Source organism: Lissotriton vulgaris, chromosome 3_2 (genome assembly GCF_964263255.1).
Source record: "Lissotriton vulgaris chromosome 3_2, aLisVul1.2, whole genome shotgun sequence".
Lineage (NCBI taxonomy): Eukaryota > Metazoa > Chordata > Amphibia > Caudata > Salamandridae > Lissotriton > Lissotriton vulgaris.
In genome coordinates, this window is record NC_141690.1 from 104,803,334 (window position 1) to 104,816,502 (window position 13,169).

General features: G+C 41.8%; 1 protein-coding gene across 1 annotated transcript in view; it reads right to left on the minus strand.

Moving 5' to 3' along the window:
- Positions 1-13,169, minus strand: part of LAP3 (leucine aminopeptidase 3) — a 332,922-nt gene that overhangs the window by 229,798 nt on the left and 89,955 nt on the right. Inside the window, exon 5 of the mRNA XM_086964054.1 lies at positions 2,294-2,453. Within this exon, the coding sequence (XP_086820180.1) occupies positions 2,294-2,453 (160 nt within the window). The remainder of the gene's footprint in view (positions 1-2,293; positions 2,454-13,169) is intronic.

Genomic DNA, 13,169 nt, shown 5'->3' on the forward strand with positions numbered 1-13,169 from the left:
CACACGACAGAGCCAAACCACTCTTCACATCCACACTATCACCAGAGCATAACACCAGCAAAGGCCCAATGTATCCACAATATAAAAATGTTTTATTAAAATTCATCAACTATTCATGAGAAAAAGATTATACATCATTAAAAACGATGAAAACATACACAATTCAATCAACACAATTGATCATAGGGAGCAATTGCTAGAAATAATTGTTTTCTAATCGTTTGCAGAAGACAGTCAACACGTCGTTGTTTAATTATTCCTCCAGCCTCTTTGATGAAAATGGCCTCTCAAATCTGCTGCAGTGAAACAGGATACGGACTAATCTCGTTTTCCCGTAAGTGGCCATCTTAGAGTTTTTCATTTAAAATGTGAACAAGGACTATTTTTCTAATTTTCATTTGGGACAAAGGTATTGTTTCTTTACATCTTCTTTAGCTACCCTATTCTCAGACTTCTGTATTGAATAGCAGATTGATTTTCATCATACTAGAGGTAAGCAAGCACACACTGGTCATGATGTGTTGCTGATCATTGTTGAATAAGCACTTGTGCATTTAGGTACTAAGACTTCGCTATTTTTTCTTGTGTTTCAGTTATTTTGGTCCTGAGGAGAGCCCACCAAGAAGCGGGCTCTAAACGCGTCGACCTTGCATGTTTTGCGACAAACAATCTTTGGTTGAGTTTTGTGGTTGCTTTTGTGCACTGTAAATTGGATGTAAATTCTAAAAAGGTTATGTAATCACTTTTGTAGTGCACTGGAAAGGACTATTGTGCTAAATAGTTGATTGATGTTTGGCTGTTATGCCTGGTATTTCAAATTGATGTAATAGGTTTTGCTGCCAGGTTGAGATTGTGTGCATGTCTGGTGTTCAGTGTGGGTTATAAATGCTTGTTGAATGGGGTATGAGAGTAGAAAGTAGGAATGGTTTAGTGAGTTAGGTCATTTTTGTATTTAACAACGGTATGGTTGGGTGTATTAAAATGTCTTTTATTGTCTCTTTTTGATGAAGATTTGCGAGATATTCAAAAAGTAATAACTTTGAATTGTATGGATATAAAAATGCTAAAATAAATTTAAAATAAGCAAAATATGGCTTGAGGGTGTTACAGATTTTTTCTATGCACCAGTGAAGAAATGTTTGATGTATTATCAGTATTGGCAATTCTTTGTTGTTTTGCTATAGTAGTGGCTCAGCCTTACTGTTTGGAGCCAGGACCCTTTGTTTGTTCTTTTCTTTTAAAAGAGCATGTCGATGCATTTTGGTGGATGTCTGTGTTCAAGAGACCACCTTCGTCAAGACCAGATATAATCACTTCCACATGGATATATGAATCTGTGACAATATCAGGTTGCAGATCTAGTTTCCACTGCAGTACACATTAATTGCAGGCACAAGTGTGAGGATTATATAATCTCTCCATGGGACATCCCCTTCAGATATAGGAGTCAATCTTTAAATTTTAGTGAAAGTCCCAGTACTGATGATCTAGTAAAGAGACGTCAATCCCTTGCACTTCAAATCGTGTTGTGTTGCCCTTTTATATTCTGGCGTATTTGTTGATTGAGATGCCCAGTGCTTTATTTAAAAAAACAGATATCTTGTTAGATTTCTTTAAAAAAGTTCTCATAATAAATTCGAGAGATGTAACCAAATCAGGCCGGGCGTGTTGTATCTTATTCCACACGACCCAGCCAAGAATCGGGGCAAAAAACCTCCAAAAACTATAGAAGCCTCCATTGATTTACATCTCTCGAATTTATGAAGAGAACTGTTTTTAAGAAACCTAAAAAGATATCTGTTTTTTAAATAAAGCACTGGGCATCTCAATCAACAAATAGGCCAGATTATAAAAGTGCAACACGATTTGAAGAGCAAGGGATTGACGTCTCTTTACTAGAGACCAAGGACAGATTATATAATCCTCACACTTGGACCTGCAAGTAATGTGAACTGCAGTGGAAACTAGATGTGCATCCTGATATTGTCACAGATTCATATATCCATGTGGGAGTGATTATATCTTGTCCTGAGGAAGGTGGTCTCTTGAACACAGACATCCACCGAAACGCGTAGACGCACTCTTTTAAAAAAAGGAACACTGTAAACTGCTCAAATCAAATGTCAAATGTAGGTAATTGTTTATGTGTCACAGATGATCTTGATCTAGTGTAGGTGCTTTTTGTTGACTAGAAAATCATTCTTTCTAGCCAGTTTCATTATAGTTCACAATCCGTTGTTTTGCTTCATATCCTGCCACAATGTTTCAGAAGTCAATGATTGGTCTGGTGTACCTTCCGTGAATATGTGGAGCTACAGCGGTTTTCTTTTTCTTCTTCAGCTCGTTGTACTCGAACAGTCCAAGGACAGCGCCCTCGGCCGCCGCCTGGGCGTCCTCGCAGGGATCCACTTCCACACAGGGGATCTCCAGATCCTGCACCTGCCGGCAGCCAGCTGCAAAGACAGAAAAAAACAAGAGGAAATCAAACAGAGAGCCTTGAAATAAACAAGTATATAAAGGCAGCTATTGGAGGGAGGGCCTCCAGGGGCTGTCTGCCATTATTACTCATGCAGATGTATTATGTTAATGCCTTTGTGATTCAGGAAAACAACACAAAGTAAATACACACAATAGGTACATCTGTGCCAATACATCAATGATATTTCCATCAGTACATTTCGCCTGTGAGCCCTCAGAACCTCATGCACTAGGAATACATTGTACTCGCGGGGTTCGCCAAGTGGGAAGCTATCTATTATGCAATGAGGTCTGAGTCTGGCTCCTCGAGGGGAGGAGTGCAAATATTCCCTCTGTAAGCATTCCATTTGCCCCATTTCCTAGTCCATTTTTTGGGGCGTTTTCTGTGGACAAAAACAGCTTTCTCTGCCACCATTGCTCTATCCATGTCCCCACATCATTGTCTATGCGTTGGGATTGCTTGTGTGCCCCAATTCCGTGCTTGTGGCTGTTCGTTTAATCACATTACAGGGCTCTGTCTCACAACAAGATTCAGAAGGTGGTCCGTGGTGTATTCAATATGTGCTCTGCTTATCAAGGTACTTCTGAACCATATACGCACAGATTATATACAAGGAGTAATTGTACAACGAGAACAAATGGCGTGCATATCTAACAGTGTCGTCAAATGTGGGTTTTATGAATCTGGGGGTGATGGGAGTGAATCAAGAGGATACTGGGACCCCGGTTTCAGTTTAGATACCCTGTAAAACCCAAACTGTACCAATCTTAGGTTCAAATACTAGGGTAAAATGAAGCAAAAGACACATTATATTTATCCATATAAAGTAGTACAAAACATATTGACTGAAAATATTCTTAAACCACATTCAGTGACAAATATGGCAGGCTTTAGAAATTCTTGTTTGGTATTTCAAAAGGATTTCACTCATAAGCAGCTTACCAAGTTATATTAAATAGTTCTATCAGCAAATGATTTGATTATAAATAAATACAGTACAGAAAAGTTATAGTACTGGAAGTGCTAGATCTTGGAGCGATACCGTGGAGGCAAGTAAGAAAAAGAAAAAACGAATTCTATAAGCCAACATGTGGTAAAAGTAAAAATGAAGTTATATTGATTTTAATAAAAGCATGAGAATTTAAACCACTGAGCAAAGAAAGGGGCAAAATAAATACTGTGAAACCAAAAGGTAACATCAAGAGCTGCAGTAGTGGTTGCTACGCACTAGTATGATAGATTAGAAGAAGAACCCCTGCTCCCATTAGATGGAACAATGAAGGACATCACAGCTAGTTGTCGGAGAATGGTCACTAGCGATGGACAGGAGCAAAACCCAAACATGACGGCTGCTTAGAGGTCTTAGACAGCACAAACTACCTCAAACACCAGCAGGGAACATCTCTGTTTCCATGAAACCTTTAAGTTTTATATTCTTTTTATGTGGCAAGCAGTTCTTCCACTTTACCCTTAATTTATGTTTCCAAGATCCAAGCAAAGCTAATGGTAGTCAGACAGTTCATTACTACAACTTAAAAACTCCATAAAACGCATATCGTTGTGGATGGTTTACTAAGGCTGCGTCCCAGCCGACAACAAAAGCAAAGTTAAGGAGGACTAATATGATTGTAGTGTTAGGTTTTACATTTTACATGGCTCCTGTGCCAGCCCACTGTCCTCTGCCTTTAATAGAGGTCTCATCTGACATTACAATCTGTCAGAAGAGGTTTTTCATGGAACTGCTTGCAATACGTACATTGGGTCTGTATCAATTATTCCACATTTGCATGATAGCTGACTGACATCTTTCAGCGTGTCACCAGATGTGAAGGGACAATGGTTCCTGTAATTGCATCAGGGTAATTCTACAAGTTCAATTAATACCTCCCAAAGAGTTTAAACAGAAAATTGGATTATCATAAACGATAAATCAGGTATATTTTATATTGTATCATAATTTAATTATAATAGGACCATATAAATAATGCGTGGAACAAATCGTACAGCTAGGTGTTCGAGACTCACATGGGAATCACACAGTGTATAGAGAAAGAACAAAAATAAGATAGTGAGAAGAGAGCTCGCTCACCTTCCCTTTTCTAATTCAACAAACAATGAAAAAACGAGCTCGCTACCATAATATATTACCTCATGAAATGTCCTTTGCTTTTCTGAGTAGGAAAACCTTGAGGTGTTTTAAAAGAAGCCTCACCCACTAACACTACTTAGTGGGATGCTTCATCATAGGTTCTCACCCGAGACGCCTAGTGCATCCGGGTGTGCTACAACACCTGATTACAGCGGAGCAGGTTTTGTCTGTGGATCCCGAACAAAAAGAAGGGTGATTTTAAAATTGCCTCCAGGTTACCATCTGTTCAAGATGTATTTTAATAATGGTGACCTTGACCCGCTTCACCATTCAAATCATGACCATATTACCTGCTAGATAAATGCACTTGTGACTGTCTTGTTTAGTAGTAACATAGAGCAATATTAAGTGTTTAGTGGGGTGCCTACAACTTTTGATCCTGGTACTGCTGCACCAGCTTCACCATTCAAATCATGACCATATTGCCTGCTAGATAAATGCACTTGTGACTGTCTGGTTTAGTAGTAAAATGTTGCGATAATCTGGGTGGAGTTCCTAGAGCTTTTGGCCCCAGTTTCACTGCACCTGCTGCACCATTCACATCTAGTCCCTTTTAACTACGGTAACTGCAATTGTGACTGCCTGTTTAGTATTAAAATATAGCAATATATTGTGTTTGGTAGAGATATGACAACTTTTGGCCCTGGTGCCACTGCACCAGCTGCACCATTTAAATCAAGAACCTGCCTGTTTAGTAGTAAAATATAGCAATATTAAGTGTTTAGGTGAGTTCTAACAAGTTTTTGGCACGGTGTCACTGCACCTGTTGTACCATGGAAATCATGACCCTAGTTCCTGAAAGATAACTGCACTTGTGGCTGCCTAAAATATAGCAATAATCAGTGTTTAGAGGGTTGTCTGGAGCTTTTGGTGCCTGTGCCACTGCACCTGCTGCTCTACTGAAATCATGACCCTAGCACTTGCTAGATATATGCACTTGTGATTACCAGTTTAGTTGTAAAATATAGCAATATTAGGAGTTTAGAGGATGTCCGGTGCCACTTCACCTGCTGCACCATTCCAATCATGAACCTGTTGCCTGCAAAGTAACTGCATTTGGACTGCCAGTTTAGTAACAAAATATAGCAATTTTAGGTGGGCAGTGGTTCCTGGAGCTTTTGGCCCCAGTGCCACTGCACCTGCTGCTCCATTCAAATCCACTCAGTTTCAACTGCAAGGTAACTGCAATTATGACTGCCTGTTTAGTAGTCAAATATAGCAATGTTATCTGTTTAGAGGAGTTCCGATAACATTTGGGCCAGGTGCTGTAGCAGGGTTTCCGTTCTCCCACAGAACTGTGCATAGAGATCTAGAACCTCAGTGAGTTAGGATGATCCAAAACTCATCTCAGTGTCAGAAATCCCCTTACCTAGCTAGCTACAGTGTCTCATGGATCATTATGGAATGATCCATGTCTTAGACAAACCAGAACATGATCTTTAGAATACCTCAGGAATCGTGGAACACATGAACACTCTTTCGTTATATAATCATTTCAAACCAAAACTGAGAGTCAAAGAACACAAGTGCAAGTTTGAAATATTTATTATTCAATGCAAAGTTCTCAAACGCAGTATCTTGTATAATACCAAAATGCAGATTATAAAAATCAGAGTTAGCAGCATAGTCACTAATCCATAGTAAGCAAAAGGTGCTAGCATGTTATAATGCAAAATCTATAGAAATCTATATCACCTATATTTCGCGCACCCTATCTAGCATATTATTTTATATCTAAGAAGGTCTCATTCGGGCTTTAGCAGGGCGGCCCCATACCTCTCAATGTCAGTAGGAGCAGATCACATCAACAGCTACCAGCTCTCTTCATGCGCAGCACCAAGTGTCTACGTTCATTCCGTGTAACTCTATCTTAAACCCGCGTAGAGCCCAAAATGTTGGCATCAACATTATTTGTGTTATGTCTAATGTGGTGCGAGGATCAGGCCTCCCAGCAACCTTGTGTTAGGTTAATCTTAGAGTGTGCAGCTCTCAGTGTGCAGACAGTTGTACCAAGCAAAGCTGATAGCATAGAAATAACATATTATTCTCAAATAAACCACCTCACCGCTTCTAGGGTGAAAGCGGCAACAACAAGTATGTGTCGTGTGCAAAACTGAAGCCGAAGGAAAAAAGGCTGTTTAAACATGTAATGCACTCATGCTAACTTAACGCAATATATGTAACGAAGTATCCATATGACACCCCCCCATTGGTCCGAGCACCGTCAAACATAAGGGAAAAGGCAATACTAAATCAGATACAAAAATTGAAAGCAAAGTTCAATAATCTTGAGCTAAAATAAGCTAAAAATGTGTATGAATGAATATGTATGAATGCCTACAGTGGCCTCAAGTCTAAAAATAAAAACAAAACTTTCGAACCAAAAGTTATCCGCCAGGTCTCAAAAATATGAAATGTAGGACCAGGCCGCATCAATTCAAATGTCTGTAAGAGAAAAAACAAGGCACTTATCCGATATCCAAAGTCATGTGCCACATTGACGTTATCCTCAGCGACATCACATGATTGAACTCTCCATCAGCTGAACACAGTCCATCCCTCCAATTCAGCGAGGGGAAAGTCATATTTCACAACAAAGCACTCCTCCCAGGCATGTCATGATTGGAAAGTATATACAAAGAAAGTTGCAACATCCTCCAGTATGAAATCACTGCCATCATCCGAAAATAGTTCAGCAATCCAATTCAGCAATGGGAAAGAACATACGTGCTCCTCCAGCATCGGATCCTCCTGTAACGTCAGAGGACAACTCGGTGGGTTCACCAGATCGCTGTGTGTCAGAAAGGCATCCGCCGCTGCAGAGATCTCCCATTGGCCCAGAACTCCATTTATCGCTGCCAAGGCCATAACTCTTTCGCCAGAACAGATCAACTCGTGAGCCACCACGGGACGCATTAGCTGATCAAAATCGACGTCAGGAGCAGTCCTCAAGCATAGGCACAAATCAATGGCCCAATCGAACTCGCAGCTCAGGCAGTGAAACACAGGTTGGACACACGTGAAGTCGGTGAACCGAAATGACAATCTATAGGCCGTGCTTAATGCTGCAAGCGGCAATGTTCCATAGTAATTGAGCATCCGATTACGGCACAGTGTCAGGAGGCGTTGAACGGCTTCTTGTGCAGGATGGGCATCCATGTTTTATGAAGAAAAACACCAATAAAATGCCAGCGGCTACAGCCAGCAACACAGGTAGTCCGCCAAACAAACTCGAAAAAATAGAGTGGAAAAACGTGGGAATGATACCAAAAACTTTTTCAAACGTAGTCACGAGGCCACTGCTTACCAATTTAAAAAAATGTGCGAGCCCAGTCGTGGAAGAAGCATTAAAAATCTGGTGCACCAGCTCACAGAAATGAAACGGCAAATCAGTATTTAAAAGCGCCTGCACCTCTGTGCGGGTGTTAGCTATGTGAAGGACATAAGTTTCCCGGGCCGAACTCAGGGTCACTTGTTTTTGAGACAAAAGGGCCCTTATTCTGCTTAAACCATTGAACTTCGCTTCCAAGGTTGGAATCCGTGGCCAGATGGAGACATCTGAAGACCCATGCGTGGGTGGGTATAGAACATTCTTGCAACACACCACACGCTCTGATACAGTTACCACATAAGCCACACCAATTAATAACCCACAACATAACTCGTTGTTTAAAAGCAAATAACTACCATTAGCCAATAATGTAAATGTGGGAACCACTGCTGGAACTGGCGCGCCTTTTAAAACACATGCTAAATTTGGGCGGTCCTGATTACAAGAACCGTGTAACTGAATGTGTCTGCATATTAATGAATGGTCAGGTGACTGTGTGCATTCCTCACCATTAAGATTCACTTCTTTTCCATCCTTCAGACATCTGTATGTGTATGGTAAGGACCATGCCTCATGTAGGAATGCATTGCCTAGTGGTTCATAACGTCCTATAGCAATATACCGCATACAGTTAGTAAATTTATATAAGGGAAATGGTAACGTAATCAATCCATGAATAAGCCACGTGGCAGTAGTGGTTTCAGCAACAGAGAAAGGTAAGGATTCTAGCTTCTCAATATGTAACATAGAAAATGAAGCATCACGCATTGAAAGCATGCGCTGTTTTTCAGTCAGATTAAAAGGGGCGAAAAGGGATGAAACGTTCAACGAGGTCCAGGGAACTCGACCAGCCTTAAGTGTCTGTAGGGTCCAGGCAAACTGCATTACAGAACGCAATTGATTCTGACCATGGTATAACGTGGACACTTCATCATGTACAATATCAACAACAGAAGAAACAATATTATCCAATGTGTAAATCCTGGAAGAAAGCATGTTAATACTGTTATCGACCACTGCAAGCACTTTTTCCAAATTTGCTTGATCAATAGCCCTCAGGCGTTTAGCTGCCTCAACTTGTGAAAATTTCCAAATTTCATTGTAAACAGCATAAATAAAGCGTTTAGATCTACCCCTAGCCGGGCCTTTTATAAAATCATTCAGGTCTATATTCTCATTCAAACGTGACAGATGCAGTTTTACTGCAGCCAAAGTGGAATGTTGCAACCAGGTCTGACACAATTTGCCTACTGAATAAGTAGTAACTGTGTGATCTGTTTCAAAACGGGGATCCGGCCTGATGTGTTTAAAACCTTCAGACAAACCCAAAAAACGACGTTGGCAAGAATCAGAGCTTCTTTGCCACAAAAGCCACCCCTCTGGATCAAAACTGGAAATATTAAAGGAGGAATTGTGCAATAGGTCTCGCATCTCACTTATGGACAATGTAGTGAAATTATTCCAACCTGAATATTCTTCCAAATCAGGGATGGTTGGTGCATTTAATTTTTTAGATGTAGCCAATCCAAAACATGTCGTCTGGGAAATAGTAGAATTTAAAAACAACATGTGATTCGGGATGAGACATGCACGATGCAAAGCCTCAGTGCCTTGTACCTGCCAATCTTTGGTACCCCAAACCGATTTAAGGTCAATAGCTTCCTTCCATAACTCATAGCCCTCTACAGCTAACCTGTCAAGAAAGGACTTTGAATACAGCAATTTTGTATCGGTAAGTCTGACCTTGGACATGAATTTCTGTTTCACTTTAAAATAAAACGACTCAGGATTTGATTGATTAAAATCTGTAAAATATAAGTATTTTCCTAGAAATGTACTCGAGCTTCCTTGCAAAGGCGCAGGACAATGTTCCCACTGTGTGTAGTTTACCGGAACCCTCACGGAACTCGTTTTGTGTAAGAAATGATTCCCATAATGTTGATAGCAAAACAAATCACCATAATTAACAGAATCCAAGTACAAATCCTCAGCATCAAAGGCCGCATAATATTTCAAATCAGAGAACAATGCTTCTACGGCCTGAAGATCCCAATCATCAGAACGAATATTTTGCTTAATCACATCTCCCATGTTTACTCTAAGTACATTAGGAACATTAATAACTTCTGTGGGGCCATGTATCTGAAACCTAACCGCATCCCACACAATCCCATCAAGGACAGGCCAAGCAGTAATCTCTACTGAATGCAAGTCTCTCTTTAGTCTGTGTGCTGAATGTGAGGAGGAAAGAGGGGCCAATGTTCCATTAAGGTACCAAATTCCTGTTCTTTCTTTCACATAATGGCCATCGATCAGACGGAAAAAATAAAACACAAAACCAATTGACATAAAAAGATAAAATGAAAATAGTATCAACCAAATGTATGTCCAAGGTGGAATTAAAAAATGTTTTTTAAACAACGTGGCATATTTTGCAATAGTCGATGGTTTCTTTGAAAGTTCCGAATCAGAGTCAAAAGAGAATCTGGATTGGTTAGCCAAATGAGCTTGTAAATCGGACATAGATAAATCAGCAGGATCTGCATAGGTCACCTCATCAATGTTAGTAACAGGAATAGTATTTAATAAAGGACTTGATATAGCAGGCATTTCGAGGGACACCTCCTGATCTGCACCAGATGTAATAGCCAGCACAGAGTGCCTCACCATGGAAGGACAGGATACAGCCGGTGTCATACTATGAAGAATCGGCCACCCTGTGTGTCTTGACATTGTCAATAGAAATAAATCTGTTTTCTTTACGACCTGGAAGTGGTGGTAAAATGACTGTTCTTGTGCCCTTCACTCCAAGGACTCGAACCGGCGCTCGATATGAGGGACCAAACTCTTTCTTGTTATCGATCTTCTCTCGAACCAGTTCTCCAACTTGGGGTAGCCAGCCAACTACCGGGATCTGCAACGCATCATCCGACGTGGAGGGCAAGTGTTCCTTTGCAAGACTGTCTCTGGTCTTTTGTAGATCCTGTAAAACATTGCAATGTTCATCTACGTCAAAGGCCGCGGCCTGGGCCTGGCAGTCTGCACCATCGAGGTCAGGGACGTACATCTTGATACCAAAGAGCATTTCGTATGGGGTCCGCCCACCCAGAGACCTTCTAGGGAGATTATTAAGCGCACGCTGCACGCCATAGAGGTGGGTCAGCCAGTTTCTACCAGTGCCTATAACACGGGCTGTCAAAGATTGCTTTAAGTCGCGGTTCATTCTTTCTACTACAGAATTGCCCTCAGGCCTGTAGGGACTTGAAAACTTCACCTGTACTCCCAACGAAACCATAGCATCCTTATACGCCTTAGAGGCGAAAGCCGGACCCTGGTCCGAATGGAAAGCACCACAAGCAAAGATTCCCACAAAGACACGCAAATCCTTAATGACAGTTCGCGAATCAGCGCTTCGATGCGGCCATACCCATACAAAGCGTGTGCATGAGTCAACTGCTACTAAGATGTATTTATACGCAGTATCAGAAGAAAAAGGACCGCAGTGATCCAAATAAACACAACCAAGTGGTTTATTAGAGATGTACAACTGTGTCTGAGGCGGACGCGCAGCAGTAGAAGGCTTGATCTGCTGACAAATGTCACACATAAGGACATAATCGCGCGTCTGTTTGTACAGTCCCCGCCACCAGAACCTCTGTTGTAGCTGAGATACAGTGGCTGAGACGCCCGCATGCGCAGACGCCACACCTTCATGAGCCGCTGTAATCAGAGAAGCTCTGCGATCCGAGTTGGGAACTAGACGCTCTCCAACTTCAGGAATTTTCACATAAGGAACCTTATCGGGACTTAAGTGGTATGTGTACTTCGAAGGGAACCCCGCAGGATATTTACCTCCCTTCTCCGTGGCAGCAACAGCCGCCAAGATGTCATCATCTATTTTGCTTTTGGACCTCGTGACTGCTGCAACTAAGTATTTTGATACCGCTGACTTCGCTGCTTCATCAGCAAGCGAGTTGCCAACAGCGTGGACCCCCACGCGCTGGTGGCCAAGAGTATGAATCACAAACACGAGCGGCAGTTTCTCTTTAAGTTCCGCCACTCGGACCCAGATCATTTTATGTTTTATTGTGCTACCCTTGGAATCACGAAAATCATTCTGAATCCAAAAGAACAAGTTCTCATTGTAAGACTGGACACAGTAGTAAGAATCACTTACGATTAAAGTCGTCACACAAGGATCAGCGTACTCCAATGCGAGCATAAGAGCACGAAGCTCAGCTAATTGTGCGGTGCAGTCCCCTAGTGTTTGCGTGTGCACAACACTGGACTTGAACTCATCGTTCACCATGGCACCGACTACAATGGCGCAAGCGGAAACGTAGGCATGTTTAGAGCCATGCGCAACCTGCGCCGAACCATCCGTGTAAATGATACAATGGAAATCCTCCAACGGCCGCATTGCTAAAGGAGCAGGATGAACAAATTCATACTGTAAATACTCCTGCGACCGTAAAGCGGCGTCAAAAATAAACGTGACATCCTGAGATGTCAAGGATGTAGCCCACTGAATCCACCGAGGGTGCAAAGCTTTAGAATTCGGTACACTGGCTTTCGTGACCGCCTCCAAGGCAGGACACGGGGTAACCACCAACATGCGCTTTCCCTGCGACAGGGCACGTTCCTTAAGAATTGCCATCTGCACAGCCGTTAAAACTTTCTCCACAGTGGAAAAACGCAGTTCAGCCGAAGTGTACAAGTGTGACTTGTAAGCAATAGGTACAGTATCCCCTTCATTAAAAGTCAGGTACGTGAAACCCACCGTCCCAGGGATAATTCTTATCACCAGGTTGGTCTGGTTATCACGAGTCTGTAAGTAGTCAGAAGCGAGCATATCAGCCTGCAAGGACTGCAGAATGGCTGAATGCTCAGGCAGCCAGCATGATTTGGTAAAAGATGGTTGTACCAAGGCATATAAAGGCTTGATACGCTGGGCATATTCCGGAATGTATGTCCTCCCGAAATTTAAAAAACCCAGTAAAGACTGTAATTTTTTCAGCGTTGTCGGAGAGCGCAACTGCGCGCATTTCTCCAGGAATTGAGGAGCCAACCCCTTTCCTTCGTGGTTAAGTTCATAACCCAGAAACAACACTGTGTACTCCGCAATGTGTGATTTTGCAAAGTTAAACTTGTAACCCATGTCTGCAAAGTTACAAATTATGCTGTTTACTCGACACAGATGCACCCAAAGT